We start from the raw sequence: 21,115 nt of genomic DNA on the forward strand, positions 1-21,115 counted from the left end.
TCACGCTAGTCCTCGGCCGAAGGCCTTCGGACTAGCGCCGGTAGGGCCCTGTAAATTACTCGAAGGTATATAGTCAGACGGTCCCCAGGACCTAGCAGAATTCACCATGTTCCTCCGTTGAGTCACAGGATTGTGCCTGACATGTCACATGACACACTTCTGCACTTCTGCACGAGGGGTCTCGTGTCACATGACCATTTGTCTACAATACGATACATGTGCTTGTGTTTCTGTGCCATGTAGACAATACTACTAATTTTGGCTCCTACAGCAAATATGTACGAGGCCGCCGTAGCTGCCTGACCCTACCATGGCCGCCTATTCGTACCTCCTCGTACGAGGATGGATTGCTAGAGGAACAAGACAGGTCCGTCCTCCAGACCTGACCTATACCGAATCTAGAATATGGAGGGCGCCAGAAACTGGAATCCGGCCAATCACCTCGGAGAATTGGCTTTGTCATCCAGGGATCGATTCCATCTCCACCCACCGAATCCTAAATTAAAATCCTTCTCTCCTCGCAATTTCGCCTGAGGGCTGACCTCTTCGTGTTCCGAGTACAATGATTGTTGGAGGTGCGGCTGAGCGGACCGACGAATTCATCCGGAGGAGTGTGGTTTATGGAACTCCGAGCCAAGAGGTCGAGATTCGAGAAGTCCTCGCTTAAGGAGGGTGAAGCATCTTGGCAACCTCCAGCTAAGCCCATGCTTAAACCAAGGGTCCGCAGAGGTGTCAGAAGCTTGGTAAGTCTTTGGTGATCTATACACTCGTCCTGGCACATTCATCAGGTGTAGTGGTCGATACTTGTCGCCAAAATCAGCCACCAAAAATGCCCTGCGAAGTGCAAAAGGCACACAACACAATCTCAAGCAGAACCATCAGACTCGTGGCTGTATTTTGGAGGCTTGAAAGTTGCATCGCCTATTGAGTTCTGCTTTCATAACCGAGGGATGGCTTGAGGAGCAGGCAGACAAGAAAAGGCCAAGAAGACCTTGTGCAAAACCTTTTGTTTGTAGCTGAAGGCCTCGCTTGGACTTCGCTCTCCCACTAAGTGAATTAACCTGATGGGCAGGGAGACTGAGAGGCGTTTGCTATCAGCAGTAACTTTGACAGTACCATCGTAGCGACTGCCCGCTCTCACCTCCATGCTTCTCTAGTCCCGGCTGCTTGAATACCTATCAGTATGTATGTCATCACTGGTTGGTGTTCAAGTCTCGTGATCCCCAGGTTTGTCTTGGTGGACGCGACAAGGAGAGCCGAGACCAACATATTGCAATTCCACCTTGCAGGATGTAAGGGGTGCTGACAGCTCATAGTCTTCAAAGAAGCATGGCTTGGATGCGATCTAGGGCCCGGCACGCGCGAGAGCTGGAGCGATTACATCTCGAATTGTCGTGATGCCGAGCGCGATCCAACGCTCTTCGATGAAGCTTCGATGAAGCTTTTACTCTCTCCGCACAGGTACTCAAGCATCCAGCCTACCATCCAGAAACTCACCCTCGGGTGATGAGGGACGTACAACGAGCCTGCACGACGGTCTCGCTCTTTCGTCCCAAAGCTGCTTCATCCTTTCGGGGCAAACTCGGTCCCAAGCACAACAACTCTGAACTACTCGATCAAAAGCGACGCTCAAAGCAAACCCCAAATCGTCGAAGCTGCAACAGCGCACAGATCGAGATGGGAAATTCTACAAAGCATTGGACAAAGTCATTCCCAGATCCCGTACACAGGTCTCACGGAGTCAATCCGATGTTTCTCTTGCTGCTCAATGGGACATTTGTATTCGTCCCAAGCTCGCGAAATGTGTGTATCAACAAGCTACTTCCCGTCAGACACTGTAGTACTGGAAAAACTCTCCAGTGTTCAAGCATGGCGTCATTTGCGTTTCATATACTCCGAGAGGCCGCATTCCTGGCCGGCCTCTGGACCTTTTCATTGACTACCAGTCCATCATTCCTGCGATCTTATTGCCAGAGAACAGCATCAGCCCCTATAGTATTAGTTTCGACTCATTGCGCGAGCATGCTCAACAATTTACAGCTCCACAGCCCTCCGCCCATTTGGCATTGCTTCGTCTGTGGTCGACACCTTATTTTTACCCAATCATGCTTCACTGGGATGACTGCCTAAATCACGCTTTTTTTGACCTTATCGGTCGTGCTTGGGAGTGGAAGTTCATGCCTACTGACATGCCTTACTCGAAACACAGTGTTCACTTGCAAATGACCAACAGATTCAAACCCTTTATGGGCAAGTTCGACCACGGAAAGAAGATCCCGATCCGCAAGGATGTTGTTCTTGTGCTAGGAGAAAATGAAGACGAGCTCTTGAAACTCGCATCTGCAGCCACATTCATTATGCAGACGCGATCTTGGTGGATGGAGTTCGATTTCTGCAAAAGCTTCGTCAATATCGATGTCGAGTTCTTGAATGGTTTGGACGATTCTTGGTGTGCCTGAGGACCTTCATACACGGCAAGGCACCCTATGCTTCAACTTTTCTCTTGTCGGAAATACCGTTCCGCATCACTAGCTGTCAAAGCTTCCACACCCCTGGGACAGCCACCTCCTGTACCTATCCTATATTAAGAATACCTTGCTGGAGAGAATGGGAGGCCATAGGTCGGACATATCGCACTTCACTCACTTACATAGCTGAAGCCCCGAGGGTAATATCGGCATTCTTAACATTCCAGTTCCATTTGTATTGCTGGCAGAGCTAGTTCGCTTCAGCTCATCTCCTCGCCAAAAGCGATTGAAGTCTCCTCTGATTTGAGTCAAAGACTGCGTCAGGGGAGGGAAAGGGAGTTTTGTTGAAGTGCAAACAGTGCAAACAGCGCAAATAGCTTTCAAATAGGGCTAGTACGTTTACGGAAATCCTTGGCGGACAGTGACTTCAACTTGGGTTTCTGCTGCCTTCGCGTCTTGTTTCTAGTCACCGATTCTTCCACGAGCACTGCGTGACCTTCAGAAAATCTTGAAATCATTCTTTCGGAGAGCACACGCTTCACTACGTGGAAATACTCTACCATCACCATTTTCTCGGAGAAACTGGATCTAGATGAACCTTACCACACCACTCCCTTCGATCCGTCACCCAAGATCAGTCTGCCAACACAACCAAACGCCACGCCTCTTATCCCAACGACGGAAAAAAAGGGTTTTGGCAGAGTAACGCGTGAAAACTACGGGAATACTTGCTCCGCCTCAAGGATCCGTGTTTCTCCCGCGATCCTTCGCGATGGCAGCGATCCCCTCGTTTGCCTTTCCTGACATGGATGTGTCGCAGCTCGATGACAAAATGGATGTAGCATCGTCCCCTTTTCGACAGCCTGACGATATCGACATCGACCTCGATTCTGTCCGTGAACCTTCCGTGATTGGCTCCCCCCACGACGACATGGTCGATGACCCTGTGGCACCTCTCGACACCGAACTCGATGTAATGGAAGACCAGTTTGATGAGACGTTGCCAGATGATGATATGAAAGATGAACAAAACACATCTATGCTAACAGAACAACCCGACCTGGACTACAATATGGATGGTTCTATCGAGGAAGTTCAAGGTGATGAAGATGAGGATATCTTATACGAAGACGAGGAAGACATCACTGCGGCTGTACAAGATGTTGAAGTAGTTGATGAGTACAACGAACCTGAAGCCCAACCGCAGCCCTTTCAAGAGGTGGAAGCAGATGTTATCTCCGAAGAGACTGGGGAGCGATTCGAACAAGAAAATCATGCCGATATAGATACTAATCAAGATAAGGGTCTTACCGACGTCGCAAGGGCCTCTCTACCAGCACAGGACGCGGCCCAGGAACAAGGAGAGATCCATGCTCCACACATCGAGATACCGAATACATCCACGGAATACGTGGCTGGCCAGGACGGGGAAAACCAAGCTACCGAACAGACGCAAGCTGAGCAACACGATGATGGTGACGAACTCCTCGAACAACGTCCAGAGGCTGAAGCTGAGGCTGAGGCTGAGCCCGAGACCGAGACTGATACTCTCCCCCACGAGACAGTCAGTGGTCCAGAGACTGACGTCCAGACAAGAACCGAAACAAGTGAACCGGCGCCACATGATCAGTACGAGGAGACAGCTAAGAACGAAGCTGGCAGTGCAGCTCTGAGTGTTCACCCTGTCACCCTTGTCTATCTAGAAGAGGAAATGTCGCTTTTCCCTCCTATGCTCGGCGACGCCTCGAGTGTGTATTTCCTTCCTGATGCCTCATTAGCCTTTGAGCCTCTGGACAAATTGCTCGCAGCATGCCGTGAGATTTTGACTGGCACGTTGGACCATCATGATGAGCTTGTGCTTGACGTGCCTGGCTTAGGTCTGCACATCTGTGAGGACTCCAAATACGCTACTCAAATTACGCTTTCTCAAATCCTCGATGTCTACTTGCACCTGTGTAACAATAACGGAGGTGAGGTGATCCAACCTCTATATTGTCACTTGAGCAGCCGTGTGAGCCTTGCGTCGCAATACGCCTACCTCTGCTCTGCAGGAGCCGAAGGAAAGACGTATGCTGAAATTGCTGCTGATCATTCGGAATCTCCGGAGGTGGATGGTGATGGTGCAGAAGAATCCATTGAAGATGGTCAAGATGAAGGCGATCACTCACCTACCAAAGAGGAAATAGAAGCAGTGACAGAACGCACAGACATTCAAGCATTGACTGCTGCCGATGACACAGACACCCTTGATCAGAAAGAACCCGCAGAGGATGAGATCTTTTCTGACCATGCCACCCGGGATAGTGTACCCACAGCTAGCGATGCGGATCATCCCGAGGCCTTTGCAGCCACAGCAGAGCCCGAAGCAACTGAACAGGCCGCTTTGCTTGCTGATGCCGACCAAGAAGATGGTGAGCCAGAGGACGTGTATGATGAAACACGAGAGCCTGAGGCCAGTGGAACTGAGCGGGAGCTGCGCCCTGATACTCAAGATCAACCAGGTGATGATGAAGAGCATGAAACCAATAGCTCACATACCGTGGAAGGCGATGTCGCTGAGACGGACTTCGAGAATATCGAAGACGCAACTCGCGAGGCAGAAGATTCTGGGCAACCAGCTGAGGAAGCAGAAGATCTTTTCCGACATGAAGAGGATGGAGCTGAGCCAGAATCCAGCTACAAATCTTACGGCGATCAAGAGTTCCTCGTCGCTCAAGATGAATTTGGCGATGGTGTGCCGGAAGACATCACCGCGATCAAGCAGAATCAAGACCAAGTTGCGACGTTGCCAGCTACAGATGACACGGACGCGTCTCTGCTTCCCAAAAATACTGAAATCGTGGACGAAGACTCCTCGCACCAAGCTTCAGCCGCCGAAAACGTCGATCTGGGCAATCTCAGTCCTCCCATGACTCCGGTCAAAGGCAAGCAAGCGAAGCGAAAGGCAGAAGAAGATGATGAGCTTTTTCTCGATCTTGATACGCCAGATCCAAAGCGTCGAAGACCTTCATGATCCTTCACGTCGACAACTTCCGTTGTTCCCCGACCCTACTCGACGAAGACTGGCGGTCACAGCAAATGCGCCGACAATGCCGGATACGCGCTCAACGAAATCTTGGGACAATCTTGGGACGCTGGCCAAATCACGTCCACCTTTACTAATCACAGCAGAATCTAACCTTCTAGGCTCCAACGTAGGATCCCTTCCATTTCCCCAGTGGTCACTACGACGTCTTACTTGAGCGTTCGCCAACACTCAAAAGTTACTGTTCGGCAGTAAAATTTTCCCTTTATTCCCCTGTGCCACTAACCTTAGTTTTGTTTTTGAAATTCACCGTTCAGCCTTTCAGCTTGGAATTTTCATCAAGACCGATTCGACGTTCAACCCTGACCTGTTATGCAAGGTGTCCTGACAACTTGAAATCCAAAGGTCGATGGGGAGGAACATGTACAATGACACCATCGAAACTTGCCGTGACTGCAATGGCTGGGTGGGTGGGTTTGCAGTTCACTGTAAGTTACCAGAGGCGGAGAGAATGAGATATGAGCTCGTGCTTGGAGCAGCGCTGTGTGGGAGAGGGGAGAAGTCATGTTTTCATTTTGGTGCCGTGTTGTTGTTGTTGTGGCACTGCGTTGGAAGGAAGACAGCAGGCGTGCTTTGGCTTTCAGCTGATTCTTGACCGAGGAGACGGGGGCAAGCGATGTGTTGTACTGGGCAACAGGGAATGTGTTTTTGAGCTGGTTGATCTGCTGGATTTCACAGATATGCTCCGTGGCTGCTCAGTCGATGAACTTGTACAAGTATTCTAGGTCCCACTTGTTTCTGCTATCACATGTGAGCCGCAGTGCGCAGTAAGATATGTTGTCCCCATAAATTATTCTAGCGCCAGGCATTGGCTTTGACCCCGGAAATCGGAGTTTTGTGCAGTTTGTGAAGCGCGTAATGTGGTCCATGTGTATCGGGCCTATGAATCGAAGAACGTTGTGGAAAGGTCCAAAAAGGGACACGTTGTCAGCCAATTAGGGTTTAGCGATTTCGCAGCATCGATAACGCATCGGTGCGTATTCGGAGCATAAAACCCAGTCACTCCCTCTCCGCCGTCCCAACTTGGGAACTTGCTCAACCCTGGTACTCGGGTACTCGTATACTTGCTTACTTGCTCATCTACTTGCTCACCTACACATGCATTCCTCATAAATACACATATATATTGTTATATTAGTCGCTGATGTTTGTTTTTCTTCTTCTTTCTTTCCACCCTTTCTTTCTCTCCCATTTCTCTCCCTCCTCCCCGAGCTATCTCCCAAATACTGCGGACTCTCTTTACTCTGACTCAACTAGACAAGGATCTAATGCAGACGGGCCTCCCGCGGGATAAAGGCTGGATGAACGATATCGCGCATGGTCGTTCAAGCGGCGCAACCATCTTCTCCCTTGCATCAAATTCTTGAGTGGGCGCTGGACCCCTTGGTTTCATGAGAAACCCATCTCAAGCGTGGCTATCGACTGCGGCGGGCTTGGCGCCTACCACGACCTTCTTGTCGGACGCACCAAAGCCGCTCGACTCGCCGTCACTGTATCTCTCTTCAGTGACTGCGACGTTTGGAGCCTTGGACTTCACAAAGGGCCAGTGTCCCCTGATCTCCTTGAACCTCAGCAAGATGAAGCCCAGAATGACGACGATCCAGAAGACGTTGTAACTAATGACGCTGCCGTAGGTGGCGCTGTTTTGCCAGCCCAAGAGGGCGTTGAAGATACCCCAGCCACCGCCGCCATTCAGCACCGGGTTGCAGCAGTTGACGTGCCAGACACTGGACCGGATATCATATGACCCGGGGCCAGAACCGTTCTCGGCAGCGTCACCACCGCTAGCCTTGTTGAATTCGTGTTGCTCGAAGTACCAGACGGCGCGAGAAAAGAGGCCGGCCGCGACAAGATACAGGAAGCAGGTGCTGGCAATGAGGAAGAACTGCAGGGGAGCCATGTTGCCGCCCTTGTAGATGATGAAGCCAACCAAGCAGCCCGCCGCGAGACCACAGACGGTGGGTAACGGGATCGAGCTGGCCGACACGCCGAGACTCACACCTCCGATGAAGACAATGGCCTCAATCCCCTCACGCAGAATGGTGATGAACGGGAGGAGGAACATGGCATACTTCTGCGCCCAATCCTTGATGCGAGTGCCGAGCTTGCCGTGCTTGTTGTCCTTGGCTTCAAGAGCCTTTGCAAGCTTGACTCTCCATTTGGCCTGCATCTTGGACACGCGCAGAAGAGCAGCACCCATGATAGCGATGATGATGGAGGCAAGGAGCGCAAAAATACCCTCCCAGAGGGCCTCGGCGTTCCCCCAAGCGTCACTCCCAATGCCATAGAAGGCGCCGATCATACCACAACCGATGATCAGACATATCACGAACCCTATGAGGGTCCCGTACCAGACCTACAAAGCACGAAAGGTAAGGAACACATCACCGAAGGAGGTAGGGTCACAAACGTACCTGGTTCCGCAACTTCTTATAGACAGTCCTGTCTTGGTCGGGGCCCAGCTGCTGCTTGAGGAAGGACAGCAGAACCGAGACGACGATGGTGGTCTCCAACGTCTCTCTGAAGACGATGAAAAACACCGGAACGGCGAAGACGTCAGGCATGGTTGCGGTTGGCTTTTTTCGGTGCTCTCAACTCAGGTAAGAATCCCTTCTCCCGTCCTGACAGACAGTACTACTTGCTGGCACCTATGGACTCTTGCGGTCTCCGGGAAAACAACAGGTAGGCAGAGGATAGAGGAGAAGATTGGGCGGACGATATCTGGGAGGACAGCATCTGATAAGATTATCTTCCTGGACCGGGGACATGGTGGGATCAGGTCATGAGTGACTTGCAAGGCAAGGGGTGGGTGCAGACTGCGTCCCGAACGCTCCACGGAAAACATCATTCGATGCCAAGTCTAAGCCAAGCCTATGCCAAGGATGCCCAGACTGCGCCCAAAAAGTCTTCCACCTCGCCATGCTCGCGTCAGTCCACTCTTCCACTCTTCCGATGTCGCTCTCACACTGGTTTGCTCCATCTTCCGCTCTTCTCGACGATCCTCTCGTGCGCCAAGAGGTTCCCATTCCACCTGTTCGAGCTTCTAACGAGACAAGTTGACCAAGCCATTATTCAAGCCATTGAAGACGCCCCGCCCAGCTTCTCGCCCGTTGACCTGCCAGCAAGCTAACAATCGCAGCTCGTTGCCGCCCGCCTTTCGTCCCTACCTACCTTCTCACGAGAATGAGTCGGTCGACTGCTTGCATCGGCTGATATCCCGCTTTAGCAAGAACAAAAATTTGAAATTCACGCAAGCAGAGAAATTTTTTCTGCACGATCACCTCTGTGGTTCCACCTTCGAACGTCCCGATTTCTCATCGATTCGACGTCTTCCTCTCCGATTCCGATCGCCCACATGTCCATCTTGAAGCTTTCCGCGATCGACTCTTTGCAGGCTCGTTTCGACTTCAGCTACAAGCGCCCAACAAAAGACGGTAGGCTGCACAGTCGGAATACCAAGAAGCTCATTATTACTCACTGGGAGTATGTATCAGATAAAGAAAACTGATCCGAGCACAGCTCGCAAGACCATTGGACCGGGATCCACCAGATTAGATCACAAGCTATTGAGCCTAACATTCAAAATTTATCTGATCAACCATTTCCTGACACCACCTCAATCCTCCATATTCTTTACTCGCATTGTTCGACAAACCGACGAAGCAGTCTCTCCCTTTGACGGAATGCCGTCTCTCTCCAATACCTTTGCGAGGTCGGATTTCTTTTCCCATCGAGATGCGCGGGTGATCCCAGGCCTTAATCCCTCAATGGGCTAGAACGCACGCTTTGGCCGACCAGCTTGGCGACGAACAAGCATCAGCTTGTTCTGACTTGGTATGCTCTGGACCACTTCTGCCAAGGTAACGACCAGCGTCCAAGCTCTTTCTTTACAGGTGGGATTGTTTTCGTCTCGGCTGTTCGCCTTACGACTTGCATCGCTCTCCACCGTCGAGGCCCAATGAGCCCGCCATTTGGTCGGAATCCATCAGACCACAGAAAATTTGACCAGCGTTTCTTTCTTGCCGATCTGGTATTATGAGTGATAATCTTATCAGATCGTTCACCTGATGCTTCAATTTTTCTCTCCCCGCCGCCTCGGAGCAGCATCGGAGCGGCATTGATGGTGGCAGGGGTCGTTCGACATGTTTGTAAAGTTTTTCCGCTTTGCCGATAGATGGCGTCCGGACCCTCGCCTTTCAAAACATCTTATCTGATAATTGATGCTCGATCTCTCTCCTTACTCTCAACGAGCACATCTCCAAGCCAGGCATCATGGCTCTGTCTCTGTCAAACCTCCTCTTTGTCTGCGCAGCCTTCTTGCTGTCGTTCGCCTCTGCAGCGACTCGCGTGTATAATTTCACCGCTGGCTGGGTGAACACAAATCCCGATGGCATGTTCGAGAGGCGCACCATTGGCATCAATGGCCAGTGGCCTTTGCCTCGCATCGAGGCCAACGTGGGAGACAGGGTCATTGTCAATCTGACCAACGATCTCGGGGATCAGTCTACCTCCATTCATTTCCACGGGCTTTACCAGAATGGCACCAATCACATGGACGGCGTCGCCGGTGTGACGCAGTGCGCGGTCCCCCCTGGCTCCAGTTTTGTCTACGATTTCAATGTATGCAGAACCTCCCGCCTCAAGATACGCGGTCCTGGACTAACGTTGGGGATCAGGTCACTCAACCAGGCACATATTGGTACCACTCGCATGCAAAGGGACAGTATCCAGATGGATTCAGAGGGCCTCTGATCGTCCACGACCCGGAAAACCCTTATGCAGACGAGTACGACGAGGAGTTGGTGTTGACGCTCTCGGACTGGTACCATGAACAAATGCCCGTGCTCATGAAAAAGTTCATGAGCGTAACCAACCCTACGGGAGCTGAGCCAGGTAAGCTGGATTCGAATGCTTGCTATCATCCGTCCTTAGGGCTAACGACATGGGAATAGTACCGCAATCTGCTCTGATGAACGACACCCGCAACCTCCAAATCCCCGTAGAACCAGGCAAGACGTACTTCTTGCGCATCATCAACATGGCCGGCTTTGCTGCTCAGTACTTCTGGATAGAGGGCCACACTTTCCGCATCATCGAGGTGGACGGCGTCTACACTGAACCCGCCGAAGCCAGCATGATTTACTTGACCGCGGCGCAGCGGTACGGTGTTTTGCTCACCACCAAGGACAACGCGGACGAGAACTTTGCCATCATGGGTTCCATGGACCAGGATTTGTTCGACGTGATCCCCGATGGGCTGGATCCCAACGTGACGAGTTTCTTGGTCTACGACGCGGAGAAACCACTGCCGGAGCCCAAGTTTGTGGACGAGTTTGACCCATTCGATGACATGGAGCTTGTCCCGACCGACGGAGAGGAGTTGCTTGAAAATCCGGACTTGGTCGTGCAGCTCGACGTGGTCATGGACAATCTCGGCGACGGAGCAGTAAGTCCCTTAACAAAGCCCCTTTTTTTTCTGTCTCGCGAAGCCCTTGCCTTCTCACCATTTCCACGCCCTGCACATTTAAGCGCGATACTGACACGCATGGCTTTGTTTTGTCTAGAACTACGCATTCTTCAGCGGCATCACCTACACCGCCCCCAAGGTGCCGTCTCTGTATACGGCGCTGAGCACCTCGGACCTCGCCGCCAACCCCATCGTGTACGGGTACAACACGCACTCGTACGTGCTCGGCCACAACCAGATCGTCGAGATCGTGCTCAACAACCAAGACCCCGGCAAGCACCCCTTCCATCTGCACGGACACGTCTTCCAGGCCGTGGTGCGCGGGCCCGAGGAGTCGGGCGACTGGGACCCCAACGTGGTGACGAACGGCAGCTTGGTGCTCCCCCGCGTGCCCATGAAGCGGGACACCATCCTGGTCAGGCCCAACGGCCACATCGTGCTGCGGTACCGGAGCGACAACCCCGGCGTGTGGTTGTTCCACTGCCACATTGAATGGCACGTTGACTCGGGCTTGGTCATGACGTTTGTCGAGGTACGTTTTAAGCTCTCTCTCTTTTTTCTTTTTTTTTTCTCGTTCCCTGTTTGTTTCTTTTCCCGCCCTTTCTCTCTATATTCTATACTCTTGGCCCCGAAAAAAAAAAAGGGGGAAAAACAAAAACAATCTCTGATTTTGACGTGATATCCTGATAAAACTGACTGACAACCGTATGTACATGTTATTAGTCCCCGCTGACCCTCCAAAACACCCTCGCCGGACGGATTCCCGAGGACCACCTGGCGGCGTGCGCGGCGGCGAACCCTCCGGTCCCGACGGCCGGCAACGCGGGCGCCAACACGGAGAACTTCCTTGACCTGACGGACGCGCCGGCGCCGCCGGACCCGCTCCCGGACGGATTCACGACAAAGGGCATCGTGGCCATGACATTCAGCATCCTCGCGGGCCTGCTCGGTATCGCGACCATCGTGTGGTACGGGCTCGGCGAGATCAGCACCATCGAGGCCGCGCGAGAGCAGGCCAAGATCCAAAAGGCCGCGGCGGAGCGGGGCGTCATCTCGCGCACCACCTCGGCCGCCTCGTCCGCGGCTCATCCCGCCCTCTTGTCTAGCGGCGCGGGAGGGGACAATTCCGCACATGTGGGTGCCGACGGCACCACCGCGACACAGGCCAAGTGATCTTTCGAGCGGATAGCGGTCATGACTTGAGGGACGCAGGCAGGTAGCCCTCGCGAGAGAGAGACACACAGGCATACAGACACACACAAACACACATATGTCTAGAGTGTGCCGAGAAGAAGGTTGAGAAGAGGAAAAAGGGGGGAATCAAATCAGCGTAATTCATGTTCTCCTGTCATGGACATATCTAGACGCATGCGACGGCTGGGGTCTCTTCTCGATGATTTGAGCCTCATACCTTCTCGTATGTTCATAATCGTGACGCCTTGATTTCTTTCCCCACGAGGCACGCAACAAAGTTATATTATTCAACCAGAGGTTTCCTGACTTAAAGTAACCTGATCTGTGACCAACATGCCAGCAATACTTGCGCTGGTCAACGTAGAGAGCACGCCAGAGAACAAAGCCGAGAGCGCAACGCGAGAAACGTCGCCGGCCCGAGAAGGAGCGATCTGACTGAGCACGCCGATCTGTGTTCCGAGGGAACCGAAGTTGCCAAACCCTGTGATGGAGGATATTAGCATCATTCCATGGACAAATACGTCGATCATACGAATGCCTGGTTGCTGACCAGCGCTTCACGGGCTGGGAAACTTACCGCACAATGCGTACGTCGCAATCAGCTTGGACCGCGGGCTCATGTTGATATACTGTGCCTCGCTCGTGAGAGAGTTGTACGCCACGAATTCGTTGGCGACGACCTTGATTCCAATGAGTTGTCCCACTTTCAGCAGATCATCACGGGGCACGCCCAAAAGGAAGGCGACAGGGTAGCAGATGTATCCCAGAATCAATTGGAGGGTCAGGTATGGGCCACCATCTTGGGTAATGTTGATGTATCTATTCCGAGAGAAACAACAAGTTAGTCGCCCGGCAGTTCAGAAACAGGATATATCCGACCCCTGATGAATCGGTGTAGGGAGACAACTTACCTTCCCCACCACCCTAGGAGAGCGTTGATCAAGCCGATCAATGCGATAATGCAGAGTAAAGTAGCCACGATCATGCCAGCGATCTTGATACCGAGCCAAGCACCGTTGGCAAATGCATGCAAGGCATTGGTTGCGCGATGTTCATCGTCATCAGGAATGACCACCCGGCCTGAGGTGATGGTCTCCTCTGTTTCCGGGTATCGCATCTTTGACACCGCCAGGGACGCCGGGATTGACATTATACAAGAAGACACCAGAGCCTGGGGATTCAATCCCAACCCGATATATGCTACCAGCACGGAGCCAGCAATGGTAGCAAAACCAGAGCACATAACTTGATGAATTTCTGCCAGGGTCAAGTGAGGCACGAACGGCCGCACCAGCATGGCAGATTCTCCCTGTCCAATGAAAGGAGAAGCCGCTGCCACGACAGCTTCAGCACCGGAGACACGCAAGCTCCAGAAAAAGAACACGGCAAACTTGCCAATGAACCATTGCAGGATACCCAGGTAGTAGAGGACCTGTACAAAGGCAACGAAGAAAATGATCGGTGGCACGACTCCCGTCAAGAACCAGTGCAAATCGATGACACTGTCCGCCGTCAAAAACGAGGTACCCTGATCTGCGAATCCTAGTAGCTGACGAGCGAGGAAGGAGATGAAGTTGAAAATATCGTAACCGGCTTTTGTACGGAGCACAAACACCGCAATGACAAACTGCGTCAACATGCCACCGATCACCGTGTGCCAGCGAATCTTGCGGCGGTCACGCGAAGTAAGCCAGAGGAGAGCTAACATGACGGCGAGCCCCAGGAGGGAAATGGCACGATTTCCACGGGTGTTATCAGCAGATTCCTCTGAAACGAAAGATCCAACCAGGATGGTAGCCAGAGCAACCAGCGCAGCAAGCCAGATGCGGAGCTTCTCTGGGATTGCCTGGTAGACTTTGACACCCGTGTTGTTCCAGATAAAGTGCATTGGTTTAGTGATGATGGTGATTGGAACCCAGAAGAAGATCAGGCGCAGAGTAATGGCGAGGTAGAGGAGAAACGGAATCAGCCAGCCCAAATCGTGACGGTGCAGAACCAAGCCAGCAATCCACCATCTGCGACAAAAGATCAGGGGGGTTAAACACGATGGTGAGGACGACAGAACTCACCCGGTGAACAGCAACCAAATGAAGAGGTGGACAAGGATCTTGTATTTCGAATATACTCTTGAGAGACGATGCTGTTTCCCGTCTTCCTCAGAACCGTTGGTCGACACCCGCGCGGGATTCACATCTCCTTTCTCAGCATCATCCATGGTGATGAAATCCTTTTCATTAACCGCGTCCGAGGGATGGCGGAGCTGGTGCTTCACATAATCTTGCGGATTTTTGCCAGCGACATGCTGGTCGATGGTGGTGCCGTCGGCGTAGAGGACCTCGTCGTGACGCCCACTTAACGAGGGGCGGCCGTGATGGAGGTGCTTGTGCTGATGCTCGTGGGAGTAATGTAGAGCCAAATCCGGGTTCTCGTCAACGTCCTTCTGCAACGAAGGGTTATGACCATGAGCGGGAATGTCGTGGTGCGTCCGTCTGCGATCCCCAATCTCGGCCGGCGCATCGGTAGGGTGCATCTGGACAGCGTCGTCGTTGATGCCCTTGACCTCTTTTGGGTCGACGGGGGCTGGATTTGAGCTCATCCTGTGGGCTGTCTCCGCTCGTGTTTGTCGTCCAGGTACTTGGTGAGCACAGTGGATCGCAGAAAAGAAAGAGCGACCAGGAGGACTGGGACGAAGGCGACAAAAGTGATCAACCACGGAGACATGATGGAGTCGGGGTATTAAATTATCTTTTGGGATTTTTTTCCCCTTCCCTTGTTCAGACTGTGCGCTGCGCGTGGGTGGTGAGCACCAATGCTGCAGGGTGTGATCTTCCAGAAATCCGTAAAAGGATGGTAGCTCCGGCGAAGCTTGCAGGGGGCAAGGCCGGCTGGAACTGTGCGAATCTCAATGCAGGGAGTGGATCGTCGAGGTAATGGTGGTGATCTGCTTGCCGAGGACAAATCTATAGAGGAGGAGGAAAGATGAGTGGTGGGATGCCAGCGGAATGGATGGAGGGCGTGGGTGGCTCGACGCCACCGATGGACCAAATGTTACAACGCTACGAGGCTTGGCATTGTCGCAGTTGGAGAAGCGCCGTATCTCATCGCCTGCGTCGATATGCCTCTCGTTGGCCATTCTGCACCAATTTCTCGATCTCAGCCTTGGAATCGACCTGCTCAAGGAGGGTCATCCAGAGCATCCTGCGCTTGACTATCAGGCCAAGCAATGTCAGAGGAGTTTGCCAAGTGATAAGAGAGGGTAAGGAGGGATTCCACTGTCTAGTTTTGGAGGCTTACCAGCCCGATCGCTTCGTCCGATGCAACATGGCTGTCATGGGGCTGACAGTTCCTCGACCCTTCCCATCGAATCAAAGGCGTCTCATCTTGGACATGCCCTGGTCAGCAGTTGTCTCCCAATCCACACTTCGGTCGCCTCCGCTTTCTGGGCGAGCCCAAGGATTCCTGGCTACTCCATCTTGTGCCCCAAGGTGGACAACGAGGGCACCAACAAGGGAGGGCGCACGGGTGATAGACGAACCCTCGTATACACGGTTACACTTGCCACAATCTGGACAGTCCGTGCTTGCAGCCTCGGCCCCTTCCAGATGCTTACCTAGCCGCCCACTACTACGACGAGTACTCGGGACGGACGAACTCCAGAAGAATGCACAATTTCCTGGCCGAGATAGCAGAAATGCCGACTACTCCTTTCTCCCTGTATGAGCAGAAGTAGATAATATCTTTGCGTAACTGTCGGTGGAGTTGGCTTTTCTCGCCACAGACCCTTCATCTGCCAAACTCCTCGCTATGAACGAAAGTCACGACATTAAAACACACTATTTATGGCATGCCGGAAGCACATGCACCATGAAATATCCCACGCAGGTCCCGTCGGCACTCAGAGCTCGCTTCCTAACAACGACCCCTGCAACGCCTGAGGACCCTTGTTCTCGCCTCGCGTGCTCAAAATCCCGAACCGCAGAAACACTTCGGAACATGTGACCAGGATGGAGATCACGATCAGGACGATGATGATCCAATTGATCCGCGACATCTTATCATCGGAAATATAGTCTGACAAGACCTCAGTCAAGTCGAGGAACACACGACAGCGTTCGTTGAGGATCTGAATTCGAGGTTTGATTTCAAGATACTCGCGTACCGCGTTGTATAGTGGATGTAAAGTGGGCTCGCTATCCCAGATCAAATTGGGTACGTCGAGGACATTCGATGCTAGATGGTTGCAAGAGTTAGCGCACATATCCCCCAGCAGATAAGGCGAAAGGTAACCTTACACAAGTTGACCTCGACTCGGCTCTTATATAGTCCTCCAAGCAGCTTAATCACTTCTTCTCGTTTCAGACCCAGCTCTCCTGTCTTGGCCAATTTGCCAGGGACATCTTTCGCCGCCTCCATCTGCGCAGCCATGGTTTCCTCAAAGAAGCTTAGCTTGGTGCTCTGGGCAATGGCATGGCTGATGGCCAACTTGATCATATGGTCGCCACTGCGAAGTGTGATCATGTCATTGTATACTCGAGGCCGCAGAATCTCATTGTTGTATTCGAAGTGGAAGTCTTCCGTCTCAAAGTCTTCCTCGTCTAGAGCATTCATGGTAAGGGTGATCGGCGACACGACGTTGGTCTTCTGGTCAACAATCGTGGCAAAGGCAAAGTCGGCCAGGACATCTTTCTCCTGCTTCTCGCTAAAATTCCAGAAGACGACCACCCCATAGCTGAAGACAAACATTTCTGCGAATCGGTATGCGTCGGGAGGCAGACTCGCGCCTGGACTGTTCGACCTTTGTGAATGGTCACTCTCTCTCCATTGCCCATTGAGTCGCGGCCGTTCCAAGTTGCTGGAGTCACCTGAATTTGACTCAACAGGCTGCTCGTCCGGCGTGTAATTCCCTCTCACGGAATGTTGTTCTTCTTCCTCGGCGTAATATGGTTCACTGTAATCTCTTTGCTCGCTGCGGGCAATCTCTTCATCTAGGACTGTTCCGCCTTTGGCGCTCTGGACTGGCGGGCTGCTTCGGATCCGGTATCCTTCATTTCCCGGTAGCAGGGGCAGATGATATGCGCAGTACAGACAATCGTCATAGAGCTTAGCTCTGGCACCATGACGCTGCCTAACAAAGGTGGCCGTTGACTGCAGTTTATATGCTTGAGCTGTGCAGTAGGCCGTGACTCGCGGGAGCTCCTTTTCCGTACGCCTTGCTTTGGGTAATCTCTCTGCATAACTTTTGACACCTTCTTTCCCGGGTTTGCGGTAATCTTCGTCGTCCCTTGGTGGGCCTTTATCGGCGTCGGGCGCAAAATCACCTTTCTCTTCTTCCTCCTCAACAGCCTCGGGCAACAGAACCAGCTTTTCGGACGTTTTGGTGGACCGAGAAGGCAAATGCGGACCAACATAACGACCAGTGAGTCTCGGATCGACAGGTCTACCTGAGTTGGTACGAAAGGCTCGAGGTCTTTGGGGATGTCTATTGTGAGCGGAAGGGACGTCGGACGCATATTGCAGGACGCTATCTACGGTGATGAACCGAGACGGCTGCTGTCTTCGGGCCTGCGGGAATGGCCGGGTTTCGCGAGGATCAGAGACCTGTTGCAGCTCCATGTCAGTTATCGCCTCAGCCAACATTCTCGAGGAGGCGGAGATGAGATCATGTCGGGGAAACGCACCAAAACGCTGGGCCCTCTTCTGGCCGTTGAGCTCGGAGGAGCCATATTGCTGCTGGTCGCGACTACCACAAGAGAGTAGTGATGGGTGTCTAGGGAAGAGGAAGCAGTATTTGTCGGAGTGCAGGAGTGGGTGAGAGCGAACGATAGAACCTCAGGTCGTCCAACCTACAAACTCCAACATGTCAGTGGTTCGTCATTCCGGGCTCCTCTTCCGCGAACGAACCACGCCAAGACGTTCAGCCAGCACCAATCAGCCATTAATTTTCTCAGTGGGTCCCAGATGATGTTGGATACCGAGGAACCTACCAGGACCATCGTGCTGGGGCAATGCACTGGTTATTCGGTCGGCTCTCAAACACTCCTGACATTATAGAAGTGAGCATACTTACCTCGTCCATAGCAGCATACGGATGGAGGGCTTTGTTACGGGTTGAACGAGGCATGTCACTTGTTCGTCGATATACGAGGCCCGGATGCGTTTGGGAGTATATAACCAAGCTACCCACTAGCGAGTCCCCAGAGCTACGTACGACTCCAACAATCAGATAGCTGGGTTATACAATCCCATGGTTGTTTAGCGCCTTTCTAGGGTGCCACGTTGAAGAGTACCATGGCAAGCCACCTCAATCAATACCATCCAAGACGTCAGCAACCGAAGCTGACGGAGCGTCTTCATACAACTTCTGGCGAGCTTGATCAGCCAGCGTTCCCTGAGGACCAGTCTTTTCCTCGCGTCGATTGAGAAATGATAAATATGTCTGCCAGATCACCGCGAAGAAGCCAGAGAAGGCAAACCGAAGGTGGGCGGGTACAAGGGTGAAATTGACCGCCGTAACGGCAGGCCAGAACTTGGCCGAGCTCACCACACTTTCTGGCACGGCCGAAACGATGCGGTGAATAACCACCGAGGGCGCTTCGCCTGTCAACAGCGCTTGCATACCGAAGAAGTATGTGTTGAAGATTGGTGCAAAGAAAAACTGTTGAATAGCAACCTTGACTGCTATCGATGTCCATTTCGAGGCGTAGTTGAAGTGAGTGCCCAAGAAGAGGAACCTTGTGACCAAGACAACGTCAATATTCTGCTCTACCCTTAATGTTGAGTGTCTGTCACTGGCTTACCATTTATAACCAGGTATCGAGGCTAAGCCACCCACTGTGATCATTCTCAATGTTCGCAGACTGTCGTATGGCTCTCCTCCGACCTCTTGGGCAAGCAGGTCACCACAGAGATATGTTGCTAAAGATGTTGCCAGGGCGATACCCAGCGGCCTCCGTCTCTGCATCCGGCTGAACCAGGAGAAAAAGTCCTTCACAGGACCCAGCCGGTGATACCAAAGCGGACTAGGGACGTCAATAACGGAAGCTTCGGTCGAGTGTGGGACTTCTGTGACTACTTGGTTGGGAGTATGAGGAGTCTTCTGCAATTCGGCTGTCTTGATCTGATCTTTGGTAAAGACGTTCCTGCTGAAGCTTCTGTATCGAGGAAAGGGATGCCACCGGCAAATCCGCCTCAGCGACCGGGGTATCATGGTGACAGGGGAGACACTTGGAACAGGGCTGTGAGCCTGGATGCTGCTAGACTATTACATTGCAGAGATTGGTGAGGCACAGTGTAGATGGCGTGATAGTCTTAATTCTCGAAGTACCCCGATTCATAGAATGTAGAATTGGGAGAGGCAATTTATTACCAAGGCTAGCGAGAGATGTTGATGTTCTTTGGTGGTTAAAACACTCAATCTCCAGTTGTGACGTGAATGATACTGGTGATGCCAGAAGGAAGAGTGACGTCACAGGCACATCCCAAGCGAATGCTGCTACTTACGAGGGAAAGGAAACGTCGAGTTCTATGGATATAAAGTGGCTTTCACTTGATATGAAATCGTAGTATTACAACATATATGTGCTTTGGGAAAGGAGAATATCTCGATTCGAACTCTCCTGCGGATTTCTTTTCAGCCCAGGTCCACCAAACCGTGTGCCCAAACTCTTCAATTTTTTTTCCGGGGGCATTACTTTTCAAGTTGCTCTACCATTTTCTAGCCTTGCGGGTTCTCTCGAAAGTCGGGTTTCTGGCCGAGTACACTCTGATCTGGGCCCTACGAGCCTTTGTTAGTGTCGACGGACCCCGAACGGGGTCAAAGAGTAGAATAGCTCACGATACCCGCCATGTCCGTCCCACGCAAGTGTGCATCAGAGATATCACCGGAGGGTCCGCCATACTTGGACTCATACTGCTTCAGCTCCCCTTGACGTATCTCATCGCCGTCATATCCAATCCGGGGGTCCACCTTGTTCAGCGCTTCGGACTCGTGCCTTGGGATTGTGCTGGTCCGACCAAAGGACGGGCCTCCAAAGGTATTGGGTGCTCGGTCTAGCTCTTGACCCTTGCCACTGCCTATTTCGTCTCCGCCGTGGGTTCCTGGCTCATTCCCATTTTCGGCGTGGGAGGTCAGCGAGTCAGAAGCTTCAAGTTTCTCTCTCAAGGCGCCTTGGTCTGCTCCCAAACCAGACATCCCTTCGCTTTTTGAAACCTTCAACTTGTCGAGAAATGCAGACATGTTGAATACAGACAGGAGTTTTAAGTGTCCTGGGAGAATATAGTGTTCACAATGAAGATGTTCAATGTCACTTCCTACCTTTTGGGCTATTGTATTCTCTGACGCGACCAACCTCGATGTATTTGAAAGGGCCGTGGTCTGTCAATCCTGGAGACGTCATAGGGGTAAGCCCCTCTGTTGTTGCTAGAGACCGTTGTGGCCGTTGATATCAATCAGTCGATCTCCAATGGGGAATGCAGCATCTGGTAGCTCACAAAGGCCTTGGATTGGTTGTCCCTTGCCTCGTTGATAAGCTTCGCTGCTCCCGGCTACCCTGGGTTCGCCGATCTCTACACAATGAGGTGGAGAAGAGTTGCTGATGTGTGTTCAAGTTAGTGAGAACTTGTACCTGATCAACACTAGCCATCTAGTACTGTAATAGTGGCTGGTGATGGAGTAGCCACAAGTATGTAGACGCACGAGTCGGTTTTATATCCGAGGCAAATCCCGAAAGGTCTTGGCTTTCCAGGCCGGATACGGATTTTTGGTTTCCCCGATGCGGCTCGCCTGAATCTGGATTGGGATTCGTTACTCCATATCGAACCTCGATTGTGGGGATTCTGATCCCATTCTTCCAGAGCCTTCCTTTCTCTCCTGTATCACTGTATCAATGGCAGCCTTGGACT

At 52.2% G+C, this 21,115-nt stretch overlaps 7 protein-coding genes across 7 annotated transcripts; 2 read left to right on the forward strand and 5 right to left on the reverse strand.

Annotated features, from left to right (window-relative positions):
* Positions 1–3,240: 3,240 nt before the first annotated feature.
* On the forward strand, positions 3,241–5,481 carry AYO21_11150 (hypothetical protein; the record flags this gene model as incomplete). Its single annotated transcript, XM_022661047.1, has 1 exon — positions 3,241–5,481. One exon carries the CDS (start codon positions 3,241–3,243, stop codon positions 5,479–5,481), a length of 2,241 nt encoding a protein of 746 aa, XP_022506623.1.
* Positions 5,482–6,958: 1,477 nt separating this feature from the next.
* AYO21_11151 (hypothetical protein) lies at positions 6,959–8,117 on the reverse strand (the record flags this gene model as incomplete). Its single annotated transcript, XM_022661048.1, has 2 exons — positions 6,959–7,909; positions 7,968–8,117. 2 exons carry the CDS (start codon positions 8,115–8,117, stop codon positions 6,959–6,961), a joined length of 1,101 nt encoding a protein of 366 aa, XP_022506624.1.
* Positions 8,118–9,825: 1,708 nt separating this feature from the next.
* Positions 9,826–12,193, forward strand: AYO21_11152 (hypothetical protein; the record flags this gene model as incomplete). Its single annotated transcript, XM_022661049.1, has 5 exons — positions 9,826–10,173; positions 10,230–10,446; positions 10,506–10,999; positions 11,118–11,552; positions 11,744–12,193. 5 exons carry the CDS (start codon positions 9,826–9,828, stop codon positions 12,191–12,193), a joined length of 1,944 nt encoding a protein of 647 aa, XP_022506625.1.
* A 308-nt stretch (positions 12,194–12,501) lies between these two features.
* AYO21_11153 (hypothetical protein) lies at positions 12,502–14,810 on the reverse strand (the record flags this gene model as incomplete). The annotated part of the gene is made up of 4 exons (XM_022661050.1): positions 12,502–12,695; positions 12,792–13,033; positions 13,126–14,229; positions 14,284–14,810. The coding sequence occupies 4 exons, from the start codon at positions 14,808–14,810 to the stop codon at positions 12,502–12,504; spliced, it is 2,067 nt and encodes a 688-aa protein (XP_022506626.1).
* Positions 14,811–16,109: 1,299 nt separating this feature from the next.
* AYO21_11154 (hypothetical protein) lies at positions 16,110–18,260 on the reverse strand (the record flags this gene model as incomplete). Its single annotated transcript, XM_022661051.1, has 3 exons — positions 16,110–16,444; positions 16,507–17,954; positions 18,199–18,260. The coding sequence occupies 3 exons, from the start codon at positions 18,258–18,260 to the stop codon at positions 16,110–16,112; spliced, it is 1,845 nt and encodes a 614-aa protein (XP_022506627.1).
* Positions 18,261–18,515: 255 nt separating this feature from the next.
* AYO21_11155 (hypothetical protein) lies at positions 18,516–19,421 on the reverse strand (the record flags this gene model as incomplete). Its single annotated transcript, XM_022661052.1, has 2 exons — positions 18,516–18,945; positions 19,012–19,421. 2 exons carry the CDS (start codon positions 19,419–19,421, stop codon positions 18,516–18,518), a joined length of 840 nt encoding a protein of 279 aa, XP_022506628.1.
* Positions 19,422–19,928: 507 nt separating this feature from the next.
* On the reverse strand, positions 19,929–20,450 carry AYO21_11156 (hypothetical protein; the record flags this gene model as incomplete). Its single annotated transcript, XM_022661053.1, has 2 exons — positions 19,929–19,988; positions 20,049–20,450. 2 exons carry the CDS (start codon positions 20,448–20,450, stop codon positions 19,929–19,931), a joined length of 462 nt encoding a protein of 153 aa, XP_022506629.1.
* Positions 20,451–21,115: the final 665 nt, after the last annotated feature.

Source organism: Fonsecaea monophora (genome assembly GCF_001642475.1).
Source record: "Fonsecaea monophora strain CBS 269.37 chromosome Unknown Scaff146, whole genome shotgun sequence".
Classification (NCBI taxonomy): domain Eukaryota; kingdom Fungi; phylum Ascomycota; class Eurotiomycetes; order Chaetothyriales; family Herpotrichiellaceae; genus Fonsecaea; species Fonsecaea monophora.